General features: G+C 46.4%; 1 protein-coding gene across 8 annotated transcripts; it reads right to left on the reverse strand.

The window, feature by feature from the left end:
• Nucleotides 1–210: 210 nt before the first annotated feature.
• Nucleotides 211–18,241, reverse strand: pi4kb (phosphatidylinositol 4-kinase, catalytic, beta). 8 transcript variants are annotated; one of them, XM_056443934.1, is made up of 13 exons: nt 18,105–18,238; nt 16,936–17,473; nt 15,618–15,956; nt 15,330–15,374; nt 14,031–14,306; nt 13,751–13,972; nt 13,097–13,206; nt 12,912–13,016; nt 2,917–3,040; nt 2,578–2,846; nt 2,017–2,164; nt 727–847; nt 211–663 (listed from the first exon to the last, which is right to left on the reverse strand). In XM_056443934.1, the coding sequence occupies exons 2-13, from the start codon at nt 17,443–17,445 to the stop codon at nt 482–484; spliced, it is 2,451 nt and encodes an 816-aa protein (XP_056299909.1). In that variant the 5' UTR covers nt 17,446–17,473; nt 18,105–18,238; the 3' UTR covers nt 211–481. The 8 variants fall into 8 exon arrangements, with proteins under 8 accessions (XP_056299909.1, XP_056299913.1, XP_056299910.1 ...); XM_056443938.1 differs by having other exon boundaries at nt 14,031–14,258; nt 18,105–18,237; XM_056443935.1 differs by having other exon boundaries at nt 2,017–2,149; nt 18,105–18,236.
• Between the last annotated feature and the right edge of the window lie 1,321 nt (nt 18,242–19,562).

Consider the following 19,562-nt stretch of genomic DNA (forward strand, 5'->3'; position numbering starts at 1 on the left):
GATGAAATAAAACATCTTAATACTAAAATATAATCTAAATACTATCTGTTAATACACATTACACTCAGGGACAAGTGCCTTGCTCAAGGACACATCGACTAGGGCGAACCTCCGACCCCCTGACAGACCTGCTGACCTCTGACCCAACAATGACAACACAGATCAACCAGCTTATTAAAATAGATTGTTTAAATAAATCACAACAAAGAATAAAAGAGTCGAAACGGTTTAATGTCACAGGTCAGGGGTCACGTCACAAGACCAGCAGACAGGAAGGACAACGGGGCTGCTCTCTGATTGGCTAAGAGTCCGGCTGAGCAGCCAATCAGAGACATCAGCCCAAATATGGAAAAAGAAGAAAACTGGAATAAAAGAAGCGAATAATAAAAGAGGACCTCCAGAGGAAGGCTCCACACACACACACACACACACACACACACACAGACACACACACAGCTTGGTGGTGGTGACCCCCCCCGGGTCACATGATGCCGTTGGTGAGGTACTGGAAGCCGTCGTACAGCTTGGTGGTGATGGACCTCATGGAGCCGTCCACCAGCTGCTCCACCAGCAGCTGCAGCTGCTCCTCCGTCAGCGACATGTGGAACCGCTCCTTCAGGGCCCGCATGGTGCTGGAGCCGTGGAAGCAGGGCAGCTGGGTTCCTGGGGGGGGGGGGGGCAGGTGAGCACCTGGTGTGTGTGTGTGTGTGTGTGTGTGTGTGTTACCTTGCTGCATGATCTCCACTATCTGCAGAACCTTCTCCATGTGCTTCCGGGCCGCGATGAGACCCTGAAGAATCAACATCCTGTAGTAGTTAAACATGTCTCCATCAGGACCGCCCATCACCTGGAACCACACACACACACACACACACACACACACACACACACACACACACACACACATAGACACACACACACACACACACACACACACACACACACACACACACACACACACACACACACACACACACACACACACACACACACACACACACACACACACACACACACACACACACACACACACACACACACACACACACACAATTAACAACAAACCCTCCTCCTGACCAGTAGAGCCTCCTCCTGACCAGTAGACCCTCCCCCTGACCAGTAGACCCTCCTCCTGACCAGTAGAGCCTCCTCCTGACCAGTAGACCCTCCCCCTGACCAGTAGCACCTCCTCCTGACCAGTAGCGCCTCCTCCTGACCAGAAGAGCCTCCTCCTGACCAGTAGACCCTCCCCCTGACCAGTAGCACCTCCTCCTGACCAGTAGCACCTCCTCCTGACCAGTAGCACCTCCCACTGACCAGTAGAGCCTCCACCTGACCAGTAGCACCTCCCACTGACCAGTAGCACCTCCCACTGACCAGTAGAGCCTCCACCTGACCAGTAGACCCTCCCCCTGACCAGTAGCACCTCCTCCTGACCAGTAGACCCTCCCCCTGACCAGTAGACCCTCCCCCTGACCAGTAGCACCTTCTCCTGACCAGTAGACCCTCCCCCTGACCAGTAGCACCTCCCACTGACCAGTAGAGCCTCCACCTGACCAGTAGACCCTCCCCCTGACCAGTAGACCCTCCCCCTGACCAGTAGACCCTCCCCCTGACCAGTAGCACCTCCTCCTGACCAGTAGCACCTCCTCCTGACCAGTAGACCCTCCCCCTGACCAGTAGCACCTTCTCCTGACCAGTAGACCCTCCCCCTGACCAGTAGCACCTCCTCCTGACCAGTAGACCCTCCCCCTGACCAGTAGAGCCTCCTCCTGACCAGTAGACCCTCCCTCTGACCAGTAGACCCTCCTCCTGACCAGTAGACCCTCCCTCTGACCACTAGACCCTCCCCCTGACCAGTAGACCCTCCCTCTGACCACTAGACCCTCCCCCTGACCAGTAGACCCTCCCTGACCAGTAGACCCTCCTGACCACTAGACCCTCCTGACCAGTAGACCCTCCCCCTGACCAGTAGACCCTCCCCTGACCACTAGACCCTCCCCCTGATGGACTCACGTCCACGAAGTCGGCGGTGAGCTTGAAGGCCGAGGTCTCGAAGCCGAGGTTCTTCGGCGAGCTGGAGAGGATGAAGCCGAAGTCGATGTGGATGATGTGGCCTTCAGCGTCCAATAGGATGTTCCCGTTGTGCCTGAGGTCAAGGTTACTGTGAGGAGGAGGTGACATCATCGTCTCACCTGTCCTTCACCTGCAGCAGGTAGCAGAGGAGGCTGTGTGTGTGTGTGTGTGTGTGTGTGTCTCACCTGTCCTTCACCTGCAGCAGGTAGCAGAGGAGGTTGTGTGTGTGTGTGTGTGTGTGTCTCACCTGTCCTTCACCTGCAGCAGGTAGCAGAGGAGGCTGTGTGTGTGTGTGTGTGTGTCTCACCTGTCCTTCACCTGCAGCAGGTAGCAGAGGAGGCTGTGTGTGTGTGTGTGTGTGTGTCTCACCTGTCCTTCACCTGCAGCAGGTAGCAGAGGAGGCTGTGTGTGTGTGTGTGTGTGTGTGTGTGTGTCTCACCTGTCCTTCACCTGCAGCAGGTAGCAGAGGAGGCTGTGTGTGTGTGTGTGTGTGTGTCTCACCTGTCCTTCACCTGCAGCAGGTAGCAGAGGAGGCTGTACCCGGCGCAGCTCTGGACGAAGCCCCTCTGCGCGGACAGGAAGGCCTCGGTGGTGGGCGCCCCCCCGTGCTCCTGCAGGAAGTAGTCCAGCAGCGACAGCTGGCTCTGCTTCTTCACCTGGTGCAGCGACACGGCGTTCACCACCGGCTCGATCATGCCGCTGTCGGCCGACAGCACCAGGATCTCGTAGGGCTTGATCCACAGGGGCACGCGCTCCTGCTCCCAGATGGACTGCAGGGGGGGGGGGGGGGGGTGAGCTGCGCTCTGATTGGAGCGTGTGTCACGTGACCTGTGATGGTACCTTCAGCTGCTGCAGCACCTGGGAGGCCAGCAGCTCCTGGCGCAGGTCGTCTCCACACTTCACGATGACGGAGAGGAGCCTCCAGTGGGGGAGGTGGCCGTAAGGAGAGCCTTCCCTGATGCGCCTGTAGGGGGCAGCACCACCGACACACACACACACACACACATAAATGTGTGTGTGTCGGTGTATACGTATGTATATATATTAGTGCTGTGAAAAATAACGCGTTAACTCAGTTAATTCAATGACAGGTTTAACTAGTTGTTGTTTTTTAACGCATTTAACGCATGCGCAGAATGAGCTTCCAATCCGTCTGTTGTTGGTCGTCGGGACGAAAAAAAAGTCACTTGCAAAATGAGCTTCAATCTGAACTCTGTCCGCTCTCATGCAGACGGTCTGTTCATCGGTAATGATCCTTCTCTGTTGATGAATCTAATTGGCTGCTGCTGCTCACGTGGCGCTGGATGCGGAAGTCCTTCACGTCGTCGGAGACATTCACGGAGCTGAGTGCGCCTCCGGGTGACGTTATGAACCCAGACACCAGGGCGCTACATGTCACCACGTGTGTGGCATTTCCACAAGAGGATAACATAGAAAACGTGGTTATTTATTCCGTGGCGGATAGCGGAAAATATTTTTCCACAGAGAAAGGCAACGGAGATAAGCCACGCCCCCACTCGCTGTGGCGCTGCGCGTGCAGACAACATTTAACGGAGCGGAGCAGCGTGAGCTCTGATCGCTCTTTTAATGAAGTATCGATTCTAAAAATATGCTAAATCACATCGTTTTTAACGTACGGTACTTTGTTAGCATCGCTACACCGTGCAGCGTGACAGCAGCAGATGTAGCGGACTAACATTCAAGCTAACCTAACTTCCCAAACGCTGTGGACATCTGAACGCTGATTGGCCGAGACGCGACACGTCCATCAAAGATGTTTTATTGTGAAGAGCACCACTCCACATTTTTTCCGCGTCTCACTGCAATCTCAACGGCAGCGGGCCAGGTGAACAAAATAATACATCGTAACGCGTCTGATATTGTTCAGGGGGCGGGGCCACATGGGGACCACTGCTCAGGAGAGGAGAGCTGTCAGTCTGTTTGTGACGGTTCATCACCATGCTGACCAGTGAACAGGTTCATCACCATGGTGACCAGTGAACAGGTTCATCACCATGGTGACCAGTGAACAGGTGAACATATGTATGTATATATATTAGGGCTGGGCAACGATTTAAATTTTTAATCGCGATTAATCGCATGATTTCCCTGATTAATCGCATTTGTATACGCAAAATCCAATAATTAATTCAAAAGTAGTGTATAGCGCACTTCTATTTTAAATGTTGCTGCTGAGATTAAACATCTCTCTTGTTCTGCCTGTTTTGTGATATACATGCCTAAAAGGTGCCTAATATTTCTTGACTGAAATAATATCGGAATTATAATTATTATAACTGAGGATTTTTTAGTTGCCTATTTTGTGGAGCCCCTCAGGACGTGGTGCCCTCCGCACAGCGCGTAGTGCGCTATGGGAGCGGCGGCGCTGGGAGGAGTTTACAGCACAAACAACAATGAACTAGTGGAGGCGGCGAGGTGCTCCGTGTTGCCAGGTTGGAGATGGTGAAGTATCGTACCAAAGGCTCAACATGGTTGTATTTGGAGGATAATTATCGTGTATCTGGCAACCCTGAGATCGGTCGACCAATGACTGTCCTCTATACCGTCAGAGCTCACGTAAGAAGGGAGATACCATTTCCAAAACTTGTAAGGGGTAAATACTAGTTTATGAAAACCCAGAGAAACACAAATATCCGACGAAGCAAAATCCCGACGTTTTTGGAATCCCTGCCGGACGCATGTTGTAGGTCTCAGAAGCAGGACGTGTCCGGGGAAAGAGGACGTCTGGTCCCCCGATGTCCAGTCGTCCCCAGAGAGCAGCAGCACGTTGTGAAGCTGTCGCTTTGCAGTCCTCTCCTCTTCATCCAGCTCGTGTATTCTCCGTGTGATGTGTGTCTTGAGTCTCGTACCTGCCGTCATTTGTTGAGATTCTCCATGTTTGTTAAACCGCGAATGACTTTCTTTTCCGGTTCCGCAGCAATCAGTAGCAGACTTTTACAAAATAAAAGCCTGTGAGAAACACACTTTTACAACAATAAAATAAATAATAAAACCTGCGTTAACGCGCGATAAAATAATTGTTGCCGTTAATTCATTGATGCGTTTACGCAAGATTAACGCGTTAACGTGCCCAGCCCTAATATATATATATATTAGTGCTGTGAAAAATAACGAGTTAACTCAAGTTAATTAAATTACAGATTTAACTAGTTGTTGTTTTTTAACGCATTTAACGCATGCGCAGAATGAGCTTCCAATCCGTCTGTTGTTGGTCGTCGGGACGAAAAAAAAGTCACTTGCAAAATGAGCTTCCAATCCACCACTTCAACCTGAACTCTGTCCGCTCTCATGCAGACGGTCTGTTCATCGGTAATGATCCTTCCGCAGGTTCACCTCCGGAAACCTTGTTACGACTTCTACTTCCTGTAGATCGGGGTCTCAACACGTCGATCGCGACCTGCCAGTCGATCGCGGCGTAGTGTCGGTAGATCAATGACATTAAAGAGATTGGCCCGCCCCCTGACATGTTCTCTAGAGCACGTCTTTGTTTATTAAACTAAACGTCTGTTGTTGATCGTATCTCCACAGCAGCATGTCATTTCTGTCTCTTCGCGTTGCGTTAACACTTATCGATCTCCGTCTCGCGCCACAGAGCTCCGTGCGCGCATCGACCGAGCAAAAAAAAAGTCACTTGTCAATCTGTCCACCTGTCCGGGCCGGTGAGGTTTCAGCTTTGCAGCGGTGTCCCCGCCGTCCCTTTCATCACGGCCCAGTTCATGAAGAAAACCCACACAGTCAGTTTGCCTCAGCAGCTGCTAGAGGAAGACTAGAGGCCTTTAGATTGTATCATGGTGGAGTTAATGGTTGACAAACAAGAGAAACATGTTCTGTTTAACCTCCTGTTACCTTTACATTTACTAACATATTTTACCCTCGGGTCAATTTGACCCCAGCAATTAAAACCTCCAGAAAATTATTAGAATTAATATTGCTTCCCAAGTTTAAGTGTGAGGTACTTTATGTTTGTTTGTTTACTACCTAAATAGCCCTTTAAATAAATAAAAAAGTTGATATTTCTTATATGTTTGACAGTGAAAAACAGCCTGGGGTCAAATTGACCCCAAAGAACACCGACATTAAACATTGAATGGGGTCAAAGTGACCCTAAAGGTAACAGGAGGGTTAAACATTCTGTTTAGGATGAAGATGTATTAATGTTCCATATGGAAGAAAACTGCTAAATAACTGCTGAGTTGCAGCACCATTGTATAAAAGAATGTATAAATGTATATATCCGTCTTTTGTCATAAATCTCTATGTTCTCACAAAATATACCGAGAATATCGGTAATATGTGATTAATCATGATTAATCCACAAAAACCTGTGATTAACCCGATTAAAAATTGTAATCGTTTCACAGCCCTAATATATACATATATATATATATACATATATATGTGTATATATTAGGGCTGTCAATCGATTAAAACAAATTAACTAATTAATCGCACATCTTGAAATTCATTAATCGCGTGTTCTACATCAAACATTCCAGAACAATCTCAGCTCTATTCAATGAGGCTCATTGTCCTCATGCCGTGTTCTCTGCTCTCTGACTGACAGGCTGCTAATGAGCCTCACCTGTGAGGTGGGAGGTCCTTTGTGATTTACTGAGTGTTCATTGGTTGTTTTTTCCCCAAAATGTTGACAGACAATCGGATTGACCAATCACGGTGAAGGTTTCGTGTGACGAGTCTTTCCGCGCCGCGTCCCCGACAGGTCGCCCCTCCGTTCCTCTGTGTCTCAGAGGGGGAGACGGGAGGAAGGAGGAGCAGGAGGAAACCCGACTGATTCATCCACGAGTTAAACTCATTTATGATCCTTATTTTCGCTGAGAAATAATTGTTTTAAAAACGGAAACAGTGTTAAACCGTTTGAACTACTTTCTAAAGTAACAGAGAAGGAGGGGAGATATATAATAGTCTCTGGAAAAATAGATGGTGTTTACAATAACTTTATGTAACATTTATGCCCCCCCTGGAAGTGATTTTAATTTCTACAGAAAGATATTTGATTGAATGATAGAGGCCCCAGGAATTGTCATATGCGGTGGAGATTGGAACATCCGTCTTAACCCAAAACTAGACTTCAAAAAATATGACCGCTACATCGTTGCATAGGAAAATTAATGTTCTAATGACAGAACTGGGCATATTAGATCTATGGAGAGATATTTACCCATCAGGCCGTGACTACATTTTACTCATGCCCCCATGATACATACTCAAGGATAGACTATTTCTTTGTGCTAAAGAGAGATCGCCATAGAATGCATAGTTGTGATATTGGTAGTATTGACTTATCTGACCATGCACCTCTGTCCTGCACTGTGCATATCAGCGATAAAATAAGAAAAACATTGTGGAGGTTGAATACAAGTATCTTAAACAACCCGAAATTTAAGACCCAAATGAGAAAGGAAATAAAAATGTTTCTGGATGAAAATGATAATGGGGAGGTCGACTCAGCTATAGTATGGGATGCCTTGAAGGCAGTCATCAGAGGGAGAATTATATCTTTCTGTGCCCATGAAAAGAAAGAGAAACAACTACGACTACTAAACCTTAATAAAGAATTAAAGGATCTTGAGACACAACATAAGAGAGAACAAAAAAAGAATTTGCTGACAGAAATTAAGAAAGTTAGGAATGAAATAAATCTATTATACTCACAGGAAATTGAAAAAAACATGATATTCACAAAACAAAAATGTTATGAGGCGGGCTCAAAATCAACAAAGCTCTTGGCAAGAAGGCTGCAAAAACAACGAGCGGATAGCACAATATACAAAATAAGAGACCCGGTTTCTAAAACTATACACTATAAACACGATGAACTGCAAATACCTTGAACAAATACTACAAATCTCTATACACACAACCACAACTAGAGGGCGAACAACAAATTAGCGAATTCCTCAAGTCTCTCAATCTCCCTGAACTATCAGAAGAACAAAATCAGATATTAACAGCAGCGATAACTGAGACAGAACTAAACAGCGCCATCTCCAGACTTAAAACCAATAAATCACCTGGTCCGGATGGCTTCCTTTCGGAGTGGTACAAGACATTTCGATTTGAGCTAATATCAAACCTCCTTAGGGCCTGCAATATAACCCTAAAAGATGCCAAGATGCCCCCATCTTGGAGCGAGGCAGTGATCTCTGTTATTCACAAAGAAGGAAAAGATAAACTAGAATGTGGATCTTATAGACCAATTTCAGTGTTGAATGCTGACTACAAATGATATACAGCCATCCTGGCCAAAAGACTGGAACAGACCCTCCCCCAAATGATACATCATGACCAGACTGGCTTTATCTCACAAAGACAAACCCACGATAACATCAGGCGATCGCTGCACAGACTAAACCACATCCAACAGAACCATCTGGAAGCCTACCTAGTCAGTCTGGATGCTGAGAGGCCTTTGATTCAGTGAGCTGGCCTTTCCTATAGAAAGTCCTTGAACGACTTGGCATGCACGACACTTTCATTAAAGGCATTCGTACACTATATACTAAACCCTTGGCCTGGATTACAATAAATGGACATCTCTCGGACACCATTATATTAGAGCGTGGAACAAGACAGGGATGCCCAATCTCTCCACTGCTTGTTGCCCTCTATATAGAACCTCTGGCGCAATGGAGAAGACAGAAAGCATTAAAGGCATTTGTTGAAATGGATCAGACCACAAAGTGGCCCTGTATGCTGACGATGTCCTGATTTACTTAACCACCCCCTCTAACTCCCTTCTTGAATTAATGAACCTGTTAAAAACTTTTGGTAGATATGCAGGATATAAATTAAACCTACAAAAAACACAAATCTTGACCTTTAATTGTACACCCCCTAAACACATTAAAGATAAATTCCACCTTAACTGGGACCAGAAGTCCTTGAAATACACCTACCAAGAGATATCTCAACATTGGCAGAGATAAACTACACTCCTCTCACAACAAACATTAAAGAAGATACATATCGATGGAACTCTATTTCTTTTCTTGGATTAACCCATAGAATTGACTGTCAAAATGAACATTCTCCCACGATATCTGTTCCTATTTCAAGCACTCCCTGTAGAAATTCCCCCGAAACAATTCTCTGAATTGGATAAAATCATTTCAAGATTTATCTGGCAAGGGAAAAAACCAAGGATTAAATTTAAAACTCTACAACTTCCAAAAGAAGAAGGAGGAATGGCTCTACCCAACTTAAAAAATTACTTCCATGCTGTTCAGATTAAACCCTTAATTAACATGTGTACCCCATCTTATTGCGCCAGGTGGAAAGATATTGAACTCTCTATTATGAATGACCCCCCAATTCAAGCAGTATTAGCACACAAAAACCTGGGAAAAATTATAGACAATTTACAAAACCCATGGATCAAATTCAATTTAAAAATCTGGAACATGATAAAAAGAGAATATAAACTAGATCATAAACTACAAATACTTCAATGGTGTGCCTATGACCCGGGGTTCAAACCAAATGAAATGGATCATAGATTTAAATCTTGGATCCCAAAAGGTATAACGACATACTATTCTTTGACAGATAAAGGACAACTAAAGGACTTTGAACACCTAAGGGAAAAATATCGTCTTGAAAAATCTGATTTTTATAGATATCTCCAGATACGCAACAATTTCGAACATAACATTAGAAATACAATAGACCTTGATGAACCAATACTAAGAATATTTCTCGGTGCCTACCAAAGCGAATCAAACAGAGGTATTATCTCTAAATCCTACAAGGGCCTTATGACAAAAAATCCCACACTGCAGTATATGTAAAGGAAAAATGGGAAAGAGATGGCAACCTCTCAATATCAAATGAAGACTGGTTAGATGTGTGTAAATTCCAATGGAAATGTACCAACTCTCATATATGGCGGGAATTTGCATGGAAGTGTGTTATTCGTTTCTTTATTCCAGCGAAGCAGAAGGCACGCTTCGCGGGAGGAGAGCCACATGTTGGAGACGGTGTGGGGCTCAGGAAGAAAATCACTGGCACATATTTTGGGAGTGCCCTGTCATAAGGCCTTTCTGGCCAGACTTTCATCAAATATTGGAAATCATACTTAACACTGACTTGCCCCTGGAATTTGCAACTTTATTCTTAGGAAAATGTGATTTTCAAACAGGGCGACGAGATAAATACATGTTTGTCATTTTGATAACCGCTTGTAAAAAAGCGCTCACCAGACGCTGGCTGCTCCCTGAGCCCCACGACTCAGGAGTGGAGAGACATCGTAAATGACATCTATGCTATGGAAGGGATCACCTTCTCCCTCCGCCTTCACACAAGTATGTTGATTCAACTCTGGGACAAGTGGGTGAGATATGCTCATCCAATACGGATCCTGTGGAGATAATGAATGACCCTGCAACGCTGCTCTAGTGTAGGAAACCTCTCCGACCTCTATGCCCCTCCCCCCTCGTCTCCCCCCTAGTCTCCCCCTTGTCTGATGCATTTCTCTGTTTGTATGTACACTCTCCCAAAAATGTTCAATGTTATTTAATTTGAAAGACTGGATGGTATACAGGGCTCCAGACTGCGACCAAATGGTCGCATTTTGCGCCTAAAATTAGACTAGTGCGAGTAAATTTTTCATCAACTCGCGCATGCGCGACCAGTAAATTAGCAGATTTTTTTGTTTTTTGTTATTAAATATTTTTGTTACTGACAAACTTGTTCTACACTTCAGCCCACTATAGTTAGCGGTAATGCCTGAATGACTGGTTTGCTAACCGACATTAACTCCAGAAGAAGAAGAAAGGAGACGAAAACCGAAGAAGAAGGCTGGGGGGTGGCTAATGTGTGAAAAGAGGCGCATCGCAACGGAGGGCCGCAGAGTGAGAGGTCAGAGGGGATCCTCACCACCGAGCGGCGTCCCCGTCCCCCGAGTTGAATCTCTGGGTCGACTCAGCCGACTCTCACATGTCTGCCCCGACAGACTGATGCTCACGCTAAACGCATTCGATCGGGAGCGCGCGAGGGTTTTGATAAAGTTAGCGGAAGGATTTAAGTGACAACATCCGGTTTTGCAAAGTTAGCGGAAAGAACCACGTGAAACAACATCCGTTTTTCAAAATAAGATGTCGACAAATCATACACGAACATATAAAAGTAAACAATGAACTGATTTTGTATCTTTATAGATCGTTTCTGAGATTTAGCTTAAATTATGCTAACATTAAAACATTTTTACTGGACCAAGGAAGAGTTTTTAAAAATAAGTCAGACTTTTGTATGTTCAGAAAAGTCCTGTATATAGATTTCCCCAAGAGTTCCAGGAAATGAATGATGCAGATGTGTTCCATACATATCTGAAATCCCCTACAATAGCAATCAAACAATTTTAATGTATCAATTAGGACATTTTTCAAAGTAAAAGTCCTAAATGTTTAAAGAAATCGGTAATTTATTTAATGTTTGAGTTGCTTTATATATGTATTTCCTCATAGTCCTAGGCAATAATGCTACACAATAAATAGAATGCTTCAATCAACACCGTGATCGGTGATTGGTATTATCGGATCGGCAGATACTGATTTCAGTGATCGGTGATCGGTATTATCGGTGATCGGCAGATACTGATTTCAGTGATCGGTGATCGGGATCGAAGATACTGATTTCAGTGATCGCGACCAAAAACCCGCTCCGTGCATCTCTAGAAACCAACAAATGTTTTGATTGGCCACATCGAAGTGCAACATGCACATGCTCACGGTATGTTTTCTCTTAAAATATGTTTAAACTCAATACAGTAACTTCTGAAGAGTTCTCTGTTGTGAATGTTTTGCAGTTCATGAAGGCAAACAGGCATAAGATTGTATATTGTCAAATTATTTATCAGTAATACAGTAAAAATGATGGGAAAACTTTGCAAGTCGATTTATAGTGTGCGCCCCTAAATTTTCTTCTTGCGCCCCTAAAATTTTAAGTTAGGGGCCACTGTGCTCCTAGTAAAAAAAGTTAGTCTGGAGCCCTGGTATATATTGAATACTACACTTGTGCTGATGTATACTTTATAAATTGATACTATCCAAAAACGAAAAGTAAAAAATTATAAAAAATTAAAAAACCACGTGTCGGGTGACGCGGCGCGGAAAGAACTCGTCACACGAACCCTTCACCGTGATTGGTCAATCCGTTTGTCCGTCAACATTTTGCGAAAAAAACAACCAATGAACACTCAGTAAATCACAAAGGACCTCCCACCTCACAGGTGAGGCTCATTAGCAGCCTGTCAGTCAGAGAGCAGAGAACACGGCACCAGGACAACTGAGCCTCATTGAATAGAGCTGAGATTGTTCTGGAATGTTTGATGTAGAACACGTGGGGGTGTGTCATATGAAAAAAGGTGAATTTACATTGTTTTGTAGAATGGAGACATGAGGCCAGCCTCCAGAGGGTGAACGTTTCCCAAGGCCTCTGGTTCTGCTGTTCATGTTAAAGATGACAGGACCAATGTGTCTCAAATGGACCTTTACTTACTAATCTGATGTTTCACTGGAGAAACAATTCATCATCCACGATATTAAATACCTCGCTGGCCCTTTATGTAGGAGCCTCTCTGAGGACACAGCTCTGTGGGAAGTTTAGTCTTTAAAAAAAAAAAAAAAAAAAACTTTTAGTCCCGATTAATGAATTTAAAAATGTGCGATTAATTAGTTAATTTGTTTTAATCGATTGACAGCCCTAGTATAAATATGTAGTGAGGTGTAGAGCCTCCCTGTGGCCTGTAGGGGGCAGTATGATTCACAGGTAGATCAGATAGAACCAACTCCACCTACCGGACCTTCTCCTCCCAGGGCTCCTTCAGGGCCACGGCTGAGGGGTCCTCGGGGTCTCGTCTGAAGGTGGTGGGGGTCTGAGCCAGCTGCTCCGACAGGCGCCTCCTGCAACATGCAGACCACCACGTGTCTTCAGGACCTCCACAAGGGCCCCGGGCTCTCAGTGACGGGGACATGTGCCACACCTGATGTCTCCGGCGGCGATGAACACCGGCTCCCGGCTCTCCAGGCTGCTGCTGCTGTCCACGGAGAACTGGCTGATGTTGTCCCCGCTGCTGGTGTGGACCTCCGGGAGCTGCAGGGGCCACACAGTGCTCATGAGACCGCTGCAGGGCTCCTCAAGGCCCCTCAAGGCTCCTCAAGGCTCCTCAAGGCTCCTCAAGGCCCCTCAAGGCTCCTCAAGGCTCCTCAGGGCCCCTCAAGGCTCCTCAGGGCTCCTCAAGGCTCCTCAAGGCCCCTCAGGGCTCCTCAAGGCTCCTCAGGGCTCCTCAAGGCCCCTCAAGGCTCCTCAAGGCCCCTCAAGGCCCCTCAGGGCTCCTCAAGGCTCCTCAAGGCCCCTCAGGGCTCCTCAGGGCTCCTCAAGGCTCCTCAAGGCTCCTCAAGGCCCCTCAGGGCTCCTCAAGGCTCCTCAAGGCCCCTCAGGGCTCCTCAAGGCTCCTCAGGGCTCCTCAAGGCTCCTCAAGGCCCCTCAAGGCTCCTCAGGGCTCCTCAAGGCCCCTCAGGGCTCCTCAGGGCTCCTCAAGGCCCCTCAAGGCTCCTCAAGGCCCCTCAGGGCTCCTCAAGGCTCCTCAGGGCTCCTCAAGGCTCCTCAAGGCTCCTCAAGGCCCCTCAAGGCTCACCTCCACCTGCAGCTCCCCGATGTCGTCCGTGGACCAGGCGTCGTCGTCGTAGTTGGGCACGGTGGAGAAGCCTCCGGCCCTCTGGTCCGCCGCCACGCCGCAGTCCGGCAGGTTCTCCACCGAGCGGGTGCTCCTGATCCGGTTCTCCGGGATCCGGACGGGAACGTTGGACGTCTCGAAGTTGTCGCACTCCAGGACCTCCACGTAGATGAGGTAGGGCGCCTGAGGGGGGTCACAGGTCAGCGCGGGCCTGGGGGGGGGGGGGGGGGGGGGGTCTCACCTTGTCCTTGGAGTTCAGCACCACGGCCTGCGTGTGCGGTACGCGCACCACGTGGTGGGGGCGCGGCGCCGTGGGCAGCCACACGCGGGCCGGCAGCTTGTGGCTCAGCAGCGACAGCTCCGACACCAGGCGCTGCGTCTTCTGCTCCTTGGTGGGCAGCGTGGCCAGACGCTGGCCGATGCCCAGCAGCGCCTTCACAAACTCCCTCTGGGGCGCCAGGCGCAGGGGCTGGGGGCGGGGCTTAGTTACACGGGACCGAGAGGGGCAACATGACACCTGGACAGGCGGACACCTGGACACGTGAACGCGTGAACACGTGAACATGTGAAGACGTGTTCACGTGAACACGCGAACAGGTGAACACACGACCAGGTGAACACGTGAACGCGTGAACACGCGAAGACGTGTTCACGTGAACACGCGAACAGGTGAACACGTGAACAGGTGAACACGTGAACGCGCGAACAGGTGAACACGTGAACACGTGAACGCGTTAACATGTGAAGACGTGTTCACGTGAACACGTGTTCACGTGAACACGTGACCAGGTGAACGCGTGAACACGTGAACGCGTGAACATGTGAAGACGTGTTCACGTGAACACGCGAACAGGTGAACACACGACCAGGTGAACACACGACCAGGTGAACACGTGAACGCGTGAACATGTGAAGACGTGTTCACGTGAACACGTGACCAGGTGAACGCGTGACCAGGTGAACGCGTGAACGCATGAACGCGTGAACACGCGAAGACGTGTTCACGTGAACGCGTGAACATGTGAAGACGTGTTCACGTGAACGCGCGAACGCGTGAACACGTGAACATGTGAAGACGTGTTCACGTGAACGCGTGAACACGTGAACATGTGAAGACGTGTTCACGTGAACACGCGAACAGGTGAACACACGACCAGGTGAACACACGACCAGGTGAACACGTGAACGCGTGAACATGTGAAGACGTGTTCACGTGAACACGTGACCAGGTGAACGCGTGACCAGGTGAACGCGTGAACGCATGAACGCGTGAACATGCGAAGACGTGTTCACGTGAACGCGCGAACGCGTGAACACGTGAACGCGTGAACACGTGAACATAAAGAGCAGACCCGACACACAAACAGATTCAGTGAGAGGAAGCATGACCATCATCCTGCGTTCTGATTGGTTCACCCACACCATCAGACAGCTGATTGGATCCAACAGAAACATCCAGAACCAGAACCCACAACCTCCATCACAGACTCCATTTCCCACAATGCACCCTGGAGGGAGAATATGATGCTGGTGAACTTACGGGACGAGTCTTAAACTCCAGACTGTCTGAGCTGGAGCAGCTGTCCTGAAGGTCAGAGGTCAGAGGTCAGAGGGCGGGGACTCATGCTGGGCTGGGATTGGTTTAAATATTCCAGATTCTCTGTAGCCTCCTCTGTAGGTTTTTACTTTGAGGGAGTAACACCTCTTTATCTGCGTTAGGCGTTTTAAAGTTATTTGGCTATTTGTTTGTAATAAAAGACAACGCTCCCGTCTCGGTGGCTCCTCCTCTCTCCAGGATCCAGGCCCCGCCCCTGGGAGGCGGTCTTACCTCGTCCTGGCTGCTCTCCACTTTGGGGTTGCTGGCCGTCCTCTTCAGGTTGCTGCTCAGGCTGACGCCGACCGTGGCGTCCGACTTGGAGCGCTGGTGCGTGCGCTTGGAGGGCGACAGGCCGTGCTCCGGCCCCCCCGGGGGGCAGAAGGCCGTCAGGGTCAGGAGGTCGCGGCGGGCCCGGGAGCCGGCGGGCTTCAGCTCGTCGGACAGGATGAGCTTCCTCAGCTTGGTGCCTCTGGAGTGGCGCTGCGTGGAGATGTGCATGTCGGAGGAGTAGGCGCCCAGCAGCCAGGCGCAGCGCAGGCTGAAGGAGATGCTCTGGCGGCAGCGGTGCACCTGAACGCACCGCGAGGGGGCAAAGGTCACGGCAGGAATACAGGAGGTTATGAATACATAGTTATAATAGTGCAGTGTTTGGTTTGTAATTGGAGCTTAAGAAGGAAACAGATCAGAGTATAAATATATACACTACCGTTCTAAAGTTTGGGATCACTTAGAAATGTCTTTATTTTTCAAAGAAAAGCTCTGTTTTTTCAATGAAGATAACATTAAATCAATCATAAATACCCTCTCTACATTGTTAATGTGGTAAATGACTCTTCTAGGTGAAACGTCTGGTTTCTAATGACATGTCTCCAGAGGTGTATAGAGGCCCATTTCATCATCACTCCAGTGTTCTGATGGTACATTGTGTTATCGCCTTAGAAGACTAATGGATGATTAGAAAACCCTTGTGCAATTATGTTAGCACAGCTGAAAACAGTTATGCTGGTGATATAAGCTATACAACTGGCCTTCCTTTGAGCTTGAAGTTTGAAGAACAAAATTAATACTTCAAATATTAATCATTATTTCTAACCTTGTCAATGTCTTGACTATATTTTATATTCATTTGATAAATAAAAGTGTGAATTTTCATGGAAGACTTGTCTGGGTGATCCCAAACTTTTGAACGGTAATGTTTATAAACATATATATAAATATATATTGATAAACATATACATATTTATATATATAAATATTTATTTATATATATATTTATATAAATATATATGTAAATATTTATTTATATATAAATATTTATATAGTTCTATAAATAATATACAAATATACAGCATAGAAATATATATTTATATATAGAACAAAACAAGTATTAATATAAATTTAAAAATTTTTAAAATAGTTTAATAAAATTTAGAGATATCTACGAATATATATATATATATATTCTACAGTTCTAAAAAGTGTGGAGCTCTCTGCTGGTATAAATAATATCTACATGTACAGTTGTATAAGGTGTGGAGCTGTGGCCCACCACGTAGGGCTTGATGGCGTCGCCCACGTCCTCGTCCATGTGGATGTACATGTTGAGCAGCTGCGGCAGGTAGAAGTCCACCTGGGCGTGGCCGAAGCTGAACAGCCGGTTGCCGATGTAGGCCTGGACGCCCGGCTCCTTGGAGCGGTGCAGGTAGGAGATGGCCATGGACACGTCGAACAGCTTGGACTCAAACAGGCGCAGCAGCCACGACTGCCTGGAGGGGCTGCGTCTCTGGCGGCGCCGGGCGCTCTTCACGGAGCCGGGGGCGGGGCCCTCGGGGTCCGCCCCCCCGTCGACCTCCGCCCGAGTCAGCGTCGCCTGCTGCAGCACCTCCCGACACGCCCGCAGCGCCGCCTCGGCATCGATCGCCGGGCCGAGCTCGCCCGCGGCCTCGCTGATCACGCCCAGCGGGGGGGTGGCGGCCTGGGGGGCGCCGCAGGAGGACGAGGAGGGGGAGGGGCTGTCCTGATCAGAGGGGGAAGGCTCCGGCTCAGAGGCCTCCATCATGGCCAACGGGAAGCTCCGCCCTCGTCCACTGGAGCAAAGGTCAAAGGTCAAAGCGCTACATCAATATAGAGGAACAGGTATACACAAATATAAAGACATATTAATATACTGTACATCTAGAGGTACATGTAGTACTTGTATCTGACAGCTTTATGTTTATTTCAGATTATTGATCAACTCATACATTAAGAGGTCATATTAATCCCATTCAATCATCAGAATACTATGTAAAGTATTCTGCATAATGAATACTATACATAGTATTCTGCATAATGAATACCTCTTCGGACTCTTTCCTTGTGTGTACTTGTACTCTCTGGAGTATTTATGGTTGTAACAATGTAATAAAACACTTAAATCCTGTTGTTAGCCGTTAGCTTAGCTTTATCCTGAGCTGCTAACCAATTAACACTCGTCCGCGGGTGGTTACAGAAAGTTAACCAGTTCACTAGTTAGTACACTAGTTAGTAAACTGGTTAACTATTCAACTTACTAACTAGCCCGGCTGTTAGCCGTTAGCTTAGCATCCGCCGGCAGCTAGCAGGCCAACTGTTGTTGAACTCCGCTCGGTTGCTTTTTAAAAGGTCTAGCTAAAGGCTAAGCTAACGCTCTTCCGGCGCGGTCACGTGTCCGGGTGTCCACAGGTGAGTCCGTCTTACCTGCTGGCCGGTTCGTGGTCGTTTGAGAAAAAGATTTATCTCCAGTTTGTCTCCATTGAAGCTCTCTGAGCGTCATGTCAACAACAACAAGCTTCCGGCAGGAGGCGCCGCTTCTTCTTCTGATGCTGCTTTCATGGTCCGTTTCCGGCGCAGCAGCGCCACCGGCGACGGTTGCGAGTACTGCAGCTGCAGGTACTGACATTTATATGGTTTATATAATACTTCATCATTTATTATTGATAAATACTTTAAGGAAACTAAAGCTGTCAGAATAATAATAATAATAATAATAATACTACCTTTGATTTATATTGCGCATTTCATAATACTTAAAAACACTTTACAAACGTTTACAATCATCATAAAAACAACACAATAAAACATAAAGCACACAATCAAAATAAATTACACAAAAATACTTTACTGTGATTGAATAACAATATATTATATTACATTGCATTAAAATGTATTAGATTGAATTTTATTATAATATATTATATTGTATAATATTATATTATAATGTATTGTATTAAATTAAGTAAAATGTGTAACTCTGTTCACCTGGTCACATGACATCTATTGTTCACCTGGTCACATCTATTGATCATCTAGTCACATGACATCTATTGTTCACCTGGTCACATCTATTGATCATCTAGTCACATGACATCTATTGTTCATCTGGTCACATCTATTGTTCATCTGGTCACATGACATCTATTGTTCATCTGGTCACATGACATCTATTGTTCATCTGGTCACATGACATCTATTGTTCATCTGGTCACATGACATCTATTGTTCATCTGGTCACATGACATCTAGTGTTCATCTAGTCACATGACATCTAGTGTTCATCTGGTCACATGACATCTATTGTTCATCTAGTCACATGACATCTATTGTTCATCTGGTCACATGACATCTATTGTTCATCTAGTCACATGACATCTATTGTTCATCTGGTCACATGACATCTAGTGTTCATCTAGTCACATGACATCTAGTGTTCATCTGGTCACATGACATCTATTGTTCATCTAGTCACATGACATCTATTGTTCATCTGGTCACATGACATCTATTGTTCATCTAGTCACATGACATCTAGTGTTCATCTGGTCACATGACATCTATTGTTCATCTGGTCACATGACATCTATTGTTCATCTGCTACAACTATTCTAATGTATTTTTTTCTAATACAATTTATTATATTGTATTGTATTTTATTATAACATAATTTAATGTATGATATTATATTAAATTAAATCATAATGAATTGTATTTTATTCTAATATAATTTATCATATTATATTGTCGTAAATTATAATGTATGGTATTTTATTATAATATTATTTAATATATGATATTATATTAAATCATAACGTATTGTATTTTATTCTTATACATTGATTGTGTATTTATTGGTGTATTGATGTATTGATTGGTAACATT

The sequence above is a fragment of the Pseudoliparis swirei genome, chromosome 22 (genome assembly GCF_029220125.1).
Source record: "Pseudoliparis swirei isolate HS2019 ecotype Mariana Trench chromosome 22, NWPU_hadal_v1, whole genome shotgun sequence".
Taxonomy (NCBI): domain Eukaryota; kingdom Metazoa; phylum Chordata; class Actinopteri; order Perciformes; family Liparidae; genus Pseudoliparis; species Pseudoliparis swirei.

Bases quoted from the DNA above. Each gene is read 5' to 3' on its own strand.
- pi4kb (XM_056443933.1), bottom strand. From the start codon at position 17,445: ATGATGGAGGCCTCTGAGCCGGAGCCTTCCCCCTCTGATCAGGACAGC. The intron at 2,150-2,577 runs GTGAGACACACA...CCTTGACCTCAG, and splicing joins CTGCTGCAGGTGAAGGACAG to GCACAACGGGAACATCCTAT. The intron at 848-2,016 runs GTGAGTCCATCA...GTGTGGTTCCAG, and splicing joins TCACCGCCGACTTCGTGGAC to GTGATGGGCGGTCCTGATGG.